Source organism: Propithecus coquereli, unplaced genomic scaffold (genome assembly GCF_000956105.1).
Source record: "Propithecus coquereli isolate 6110/MARCELLA unplaced genomic scaffold, Pcoq_1.0 Scaffold261, whole genome shotgun sequence".
Lineage (NCBI taxonomy): Eukaryota > Metazoa > Chordata > Mammalia > Primates > Indriidae > Propithecus > Propithecus coquereli.
In genome coordinates this window covers 733,787-741,806 of record NW_012148186.1, presented here as the reverse complement: position 1 = coordinate 741,806, position 8,020 = coordinate 733,787, and the positions used below count along the sequence as shown (strand labels likewise).

General features: G+C 33.6%; 1 protein-coding gene across 5 annotated transcripts in view; it reads right to left on the bottom strand.

Moving 5' to 3' along the window:
* Nucleotides 1-8,014, bottom strand: part of NOVA1 (neuro-oncological ventral antigen 1) — a 210,745-nt gene extending 202,731 nt beyond the window's left edge. For 3 of the 5 annotated variants that reach the window (XM_012647295.1, XM_012647296.1, XM_012647299.1), the window contains exons 1-2: nucleotides 7,862-8,014; nucleotides 5,980-6,123 (exon numbers count right to left, since the gene is read on the bottom strand). In XM_012647295.1, coding sequence (XP_012502749.1) covers nucleotides 5,980-6,123; nucleotides 7,862-7,997 — 280 coding nt within the window. In that variant the 5' untranslated portion in view covers nucleotides 7,998-8,014. Of the gene's footprint in view, nucleotides 1-5,979; nucleotides 6,124-6,512; nucleotides 6,652-7,147; nucleotides 7,654-7,861 lie in introns of those variants that run through there. The other 2 variants (XM_012647297.1, XM_012647298.1) reach the window with 2 other exon arrangements.
* Between the last annotated feature and the right edge of the window lie 6 nt (nucleotides 8,015-8,020).

Below are 8,020 nucleotides of genomic sequence, written 5' to 3'. Positions count from 1 at the left end.
AAATGTGGTAAAGAACCATTTCAACAGGACTCTTATGTTCAAACATCTTAAAAATACTTTTAATATGCTCTACTTGTCTTGTTTGTTCAAACACTTCAAAATACTCTGTAAAGTTTGCTTGCCAAAGCCCTCAACATTCTAAAAAGATACAACTTAATTTACATGGGTTTCCCTTCCTATAAAAATAAACAAATGTTAATCTGAGGTAATTTTAAAAAGAACTAAAAAGTACTTCCACTTATTTCCACTCATTCCTGCTTTAAATATGTATTTGTGGAATAGGGAAATTTAAACACTTCTGACTTAAGATTATTTTCTTTTTATTTCTCTACCTAAGGTCTCCATCTCCTTTATATGTACATTCTATCAGATTCATGAAAAATCATTTTGAGTTGCAAATACTTCCATGTTAAAAATACAGGAAAGCTAATGCCATATCCTTAAAAAATAAGATGAAGAAAATGGAAACTTCAACCAATCAAAAAGTATTGAAAAGTACTGCTTCATTTCTTGCATGTTGCATTTTATACTATGACACTTCAGTCTCTGAGGGCCAGGTTAATTAAGCTCCATAGCAGCTGCAGTGCAATGTGAGACACACACACTGTTGCGGTTCCCGCCAGTCCAGTCCAATTACCTGTAGTATTCCAGCAATGGACAAGTGACAACCAACCTCTTCTCTCTAGTCACTTGCTCCCACTGGTCTACTGATAAATGTTAGAACAAACTAACCTCTTTTTGGAAAAGATAGCAAAGCTGAATGCACCTGCTGCAGGCTGCAATGATGAGTCCCAGAGAGATGTTTGTCAGTCAGATCTCTGCAGATGTTGTTTAACTTTATGCTAAAGCTGTATCCAAAGATGGAAATGAGATGGCAATCAAGCACAAATCTCCCACCCTTTGTCCCCCCAGTTTTATTTTGAAAAGAAGTACTTGCTCATAAAAGTTGTGCTTTAAAATATAGCTCTACTAAACTGGACACAACTAAGACACCAGGGTTAAAAACTCTACGGTTAAAAAAAATGTTTATTAGGTGCTGAATTTTAGTTAACAGGCGCAATAATATGTATTCAATAATGTCATTTGTGTCGTTTAATAAAATGGTTTTAAAACAAATACTTTAAGCCAGACCAAAATAAAACAAAATAATAGAACTATAAAATACACTAGTTTTTGATTGATAGTTGTTGTTTGGTTCTTTAGCGATACCACATACTCCTTAGCGTTTTCAAAACACACATCATATTTCCTCTTGCTATATTATATGAAACATCTCCAATACATAAATATTCAACTATTTCACCAACTGTGTTCACTATTTTTAAACTATTCCTGAAATCCTTTGGAGTGATATTTGCAAGGCAATGTTGTTAGATGTATTTCCTTACAATGTCACAAATTTTAAATGAGCTATTTTTCCAAAACCCAGAAGGCTTCACATAGCAAATTTCAAAGTGACATTGTGCTATATGATTCATGAAAACATCAACACTATAAATTAATGATGTTCTATAACTTACTATATCAATGACAGAAGATATAACAACAGAATGAAATAAAAAATAATCAAACAAAAAGAATAGCTAAGATTTTTCATGCTAATTCATCTTTCTAAAAATCCCACATTTGCATATATGAGACAAGTATAAAAATTATATCTTTTGGAAACTGCAATGTTAATATAGATTGTGCTATGCAAATTATATTCCTTCATATAAGATTTCTCATTGCTTAAAATAAGAAATAAAGTATTTAAAATAAAGTAGAAAAATAAAAACATAGCAAATTCACAGAGATGCTAATGTATAAGTAAGATTGTGTTCGTCCTTCAGCTGAGGATATAGAAACAAAATATAAAAGTAACCCATAGCAATAGGCAGTGTGTCAAATATAAACATTACAACTTTAAGATTCAAAGAAAAACAATTTGCATCAGCAACTCTTGGATCATATTAAAATCAAAGGTATATCACGGTGCAATAATAACTATCATATTAAATCCACCCAATAATGTTGGAAATTATAGTACTTTATTTTCTCTACTTGTTACAATTCTATTTTATCAACTAATTTTGCCTTAAAATATATACCAATAAATTTCTAAGTTTCTTTGCATCGAAGATCAAAAAGTATGACCGCAACTTTTAGAAGCTATAAGTATTTACATTATACTACCAGTATCATAATATCCTTCGTCCAACACTATAAGCAGAAGTAATCCATTTTAAACTTCACTATCTCCTCTAAATTTTAAAAAATCATCATGCTTATACAATTCAAATCCTGAAGTTTAAATCGGCCACTGAATTTTGCCCAGTGGTAGGGCATTTCCTTCACTAAAAGAAAATTTCACTTACATTGTGCCTTTTCATGATTTAAAAATTTAAGGTATAAATTGTTTGTCATCAAAAAAAATCACCACCCAAGTTCAACAGTGACAAAATCAAGATATAAGGAATCTAGGAATAATAAATACAAATTTTAACTTAAGAATCATAAAAGGAAATAATTTGTATTAAATGTGATCCAGCTTTGTAACCACAAATATGAAAACAGTATAAAATACACACAAATAGATTCCAACATTACAGTAAAGGATGCCTGTTTGACTGAAATAATGACTACCTCCAGTATCATACGATAGAATAAAAATAGGTATACTATGAAGAGTTCTAAAATCCAAGGCACATATGAAAATATTTATTGTATATATCTTTTATTATTCCCAACCAATAATGTATGCAACACATTTTTCTGATTACCTACCTGAACCATCCAATCTGTTTATTAACAAAAACTAAACACATCTTTAGATGCAAAATAAAAGAATTAAAAAAAAACTATTAACATTCTGAAAATGCATATAGTAATATATTATTCAAAATGAGAAAACTGTTTTTACTAAAAGGTAACTTTATGTAATCTAATTATAAAAGGATATATAAATATATCAAATTAGTTTGCTCTAATGAAATAAGAAAAAAAGATATATTCTTAAACCACCAGTATTCAGTATTCCACAAGATTAGATTTTTAAAAATAAATAAATGGATTACACAGTACAGCAAAGAGTAAAATAAACCTACTTGTAGATCATTTTTTTCTGATTGCAGTAACTGAAAAATGCATTTCACAATTCCTCATCACACAACTTTCCCAAGTTATTTTATTTAATATGTGACATGTTGAAATATACAATGCAATACCCAGTTGTACAAATTCTAAATTCAAATCAGTGTACAAAATTGTTTTCTCTATTTCAACCAAAATTATAAAAAATTACTCAGAAAGGCAGGGTTGCTTAAGATATAATCTGATGGAGGGAAAAGGGGGAAAACAAATAAAGATGAGGAGATTATATTGGTTATAATTTTTAAAAGTACCTATCATTTGAGTTGAAATTTATTCAAATGTCCCCCAAGTATGTCTGTATTCTGTGTTACACATCCTGAAGAAAGTTTTCACCAATACACTAGTATTTTAATCTAAACCTTACAAATAATTACAATGTTTCAAAACTTAGGTAATTTGAGGAAATCTGTTAGGCTATACAACTAAAGTACACTTTTCTCCACATATACTCTCTTACCAAATGAGGAACAGAAAAATGCTTCATGAAATAAACATCAGATATATTCATTCTAATAGAATATGACAGTCATAAAAGACACAAAAATGGTCTGCCGAATTACTCCATAATCCTCTAAGAAATTCTTTATAACTCGGTGATATGAATCATATCTTTACAATTTAACTCATCTGAGATGTAAAAGGTAAGTATGCCTTATGTATATCTGAGTAAGAGAAGTCGAAAAGAACTCAGAGGCTGTTATATTTAAGAATGCCAGGATCTCAGATAATTCCACAGGCTTGCGGTCAAGTGCGAACAGGAAGACTATTAAAATTAAAGTCTATCTGAAGAAGAGAGATTATCTGTCCAAACAGGTAATAATCTAGTTAAAATCATATTTTAATACAAACTGTTCAGAATTCTTAAAGCTTCTTATAAACTACAAGCTTTATTTTATCCTTAAAATTGATCCCATAGCGTGTGATTGGTTTCCACCTGTTACAGGCAAAGTACAAGCCTTCTTTTATCCGACATTTCAACTCACATTTGATCAGGTTACGTCACCACACAGACAAAATTTTATTCAACGCATTCCAGCTTTTCATTTTTTTCCAACGGATATTCTTGCTCTATACAAATAACGTGCCTCAGAACTATAAATAAAATAAGCAATTTCAATGTAGTAAGAAAAAATGTACAACTAAGTAGACTAAAAACAAAAGATCTAATTCTCTGTGCACCCTTTCCAACCCACTGAAAATAAACTATATTCAAATGAAAAGACATTTAATTTACTATTTGGAAAATCCTTGATAAACATCAATTTTCTGTAACATGCCTGCACATCTGATACCATCTCATGTATAATGCAAAAAAGCTATTTCATTTTCATCTATTGACAGTGAATTTAATTTACCATTGCAGCTCTTTTCCTAGAACTATCACGTTATTAATTCTGCAATCAAGCTCTTTTGAATGCTTTTATTTGTTCTAAGGGTTTTCACAAAATTCCACGTTGATTTTTTTTAATCATAATACACCTCTTAAACATATGAATATGAATATGTTAGCAAACTTTCTTAATGCATAAGGCAAGTTTCAGAGACAAGGAAAGCCATCTGCAAAACTACACTCATAACAAACTTTAGAGGGACATCATATCTAATGGATTACATTTTAGCTTAATAAATTTTATGTTTACCCAAAATATTATATTTAATATATACAACTAAATGATAGTTTCAACCATTCTAAAACGTTCTTATGCACTATAATGGTCCATTTCTACCACCAAGTGATTGGCTATGAAAAAGAAGTCCTCCAAATGTTCTCCTTACATTCATGTCAGATGTCTTTGCTGTATTAAAGAACTCTTACTGAATTAAATCACTGAAAGCAAATCAGCTTTTCTTTTCCACCAGGAAAAAAAAAAAAATAAGCAGTATCGGTCCCTCAGCACTGAACTGATATTTTTGATAGCCATAAAGATATAATAACTTTTTTAAAAAGCGCATGATGCTAGATCTAAGTAAAAACAAATCAGCTAATAATGTTTTATCTAGGAAACATACTATTCAATTACGGAGATTTTTCTATTAAACTTAAAATACATATATTGATTAGCAAAATGATAAGAAAAAAAGAAAAACATGAACATGCAGAACTATGTAACTCTTTAAATAAAAAAGCACACTGAAAAATAAAAAAATAAAAAATTATACCACCTAGGAAACTTGCCATATTCCAGCAGTTATTATACTACACTATTAACATTTTAATCAAATACAGCTCCTAAGTAACACTAAGTAAAAGGAATTCTGAAGCATTATTTTACTTCTTGCATAATAATATAGATTTCCTTATCTCAATTACATTATAACCACAATATATTAAAAATTTGAAGAGGCAGCACTTGTCCTTTTTACTTCACTCCAAGGCCAGCAAACAAAGCAATGAAGCAGAAAGAGGTACATAATGGATTCAGAAGTAAATGCTCCATTCTTTAAGAAGCCTCCCTACCCCCTCTTCTGAATTCACTCTAGACTAATTGTCATTACAATGATGTCTGAAAACTTCAGAAGAACCCTATTTCCTGATGCCAGCTGTCCAGGTTTCTATCTTTAAATTTTTGAGTTTTTTTCCTAATAAGAAAATACCCTAAAGAATCATCTTGCAATTGGTCTAAATCACACACAGAGTACATCAATTATAGGAAACAGACATAATCAACAATGGAAATAACCTGAAAATCTGTCCACAATACAACCTAATACAGCAATATACAAATAAAATAAAGTCTCCACTATTGTTTAAAAATTTCTTTCAAGACAGCACACAACACATGTAGATCTTCTTTTTCTTTCTTTCCTTGGGGACTCATCAAACAATCTCTTCACCATTGCACCTACCTGGATAAAAATCTTTGGACTTAGACAGCTTGATGGTGGCTCCAGTTTCTTTTTGCAACTGAACAATTGTCTGTCCTCCCTTCCCAATTATAGATCCAGCAGCATAACTAGGTATGAGAACCTTTAGAAAATACTGGCCGTCTTCTGAAAAATGCAAAGAAATATACTTGGTTAACACGATATTTTTAAACTTTGCATCCCCTCTCCACCCTCAAGAGAGAAAAACAGCAACTGAAAGCACTGGGCATACAGCTGCAGGAAATATGAAGTTAAAATTTTTTCAAAAATGAAAATAAACTACACTGAAAAACAAATATGTACAAAATGTTTCCCATTTTGTAGGATTTATGCTTTCAAGCTTGGAAGTTAAATCTAAACATATTCTATTATTTTGCAGCACTGTAGAAACTGATGACTAAATTCCAGTTGTTATTCCAAACATGGAAGTCTTCCAATTCTATCTGTGGTTACTATGGCAAAATGAAATAAACTGACCCTTTAACAAAACTTCAGAAATTTATAAGATGACAAACCTTCACTTAACATATTGAAGAAGAAAAAAAATCAGGATTGTAAATAGTGATGAGCTATATTTGTTTGTCATTAACAAACACATAAGGACTACAATTAGCCATTGCCTATATCCTACTTAAAGTATGCAAAACAACCATTCTCCTACCAAATAATCCACCCAAACTGTGGGGTGTATTCCAAGCCTTCAACAACTGCCAAGAAATAACTCAATGTGGTGGACTGGCAAATCTAACTAATCCTAGTGTATTTCCTTAGCACTTCTTAGCCTACGATGATCTCGTTTAAGCTCATTAATTAAAGAACCTTAAGAAGAATTTTGCCAATACTAAAAAGCTTAGGAGTGATTTATATTAAATACACTTAAAAGTGACCAAACAGATAATGTTCCTTCTCCAAAATAACCACAATTTTTAAAATGGAAAGGGGGTTGATGATTCAAGAAAAAAAAAATGAAATGTTTTAGGAAATAAAGCTAACTCTATAAACTTTAATTCCCGTCAACCAGATCATGTCTTAAATACTAAACAGCCCGGTAAATCCAGCTTTCCTACATGAATGAATGTTCCAAATTTTGCGCTGTGCCACTCACAAGACCCCCATCCGTCTATAATGTATATGCTGGAGATAAATTCACCTCTGCTTCGATGCATTGGGTGCATTGTTAAGATGACTCCAGTGCAAATGAAGAAGCGATACCGGTCCCGTTATAACTCATCTTCCAAGGAAGCGCAGGATGTTAACTAACAAGTCACCATACCAGACACCCCCACCCTCGTATGCACACCCCCGAAGACAAATCAATGAGATATTTACACCGACAATATAAGTGCGGTAAGGGCATGCACTCATCAAGATTTTGCACACTACTTGTGGCCCAAAGCAAGGGATGGAGAGAGGAAAAACTCTCGGGCGCCCCAATCATTTGCAATCCGCTACCCAAGTGTCATTTATTTATTTATTTTATCAGACTGTTAAATGCAGCGCGCATCTTCGGGCAGCCATCACCTTACTCCGGGGTCATCATCCTCCTCCTTAACGGACCCTCTCGCCCAGGTCTAGGACATTTAAATGGTCAGCCTCTCGACCGATTAAATGGAAAGATAGGTCTATTTCGAAAAACTGGTCGCCATTTTGATGAATGATAAACACAGAAATGGAAATGTGTTGGGGACAACGAGGCGCGGTGCAGGTGCAGGGGAGGGGGCGCGGGGCAGGGGCGCGGGAGCCGCCGGGTTCGGGCTGGAGGTGTCCCGGCCGCGGGAGGGCGGGAGGGAGGGCGGCGGGAAGGAGGGAGGCAGGGGCGGGCGGCGGGGGATGGGGCCAGCGGGGAGGTGGAAGCGATACCCACCGCCCGTATTGGTCCTCTTGGTGCTGCCGGCTTCAGGGGGGGCTTCCAGCGGCCTTTTCCGCGAGTCCGGCGGGTCCAGGTCTATGGGAACCCCAGTGTGGGTCCCGTTCTGCTGGATGGGAGCTGCCGCCATCATGTTTGCAGTTCCTGCCGCTGCTA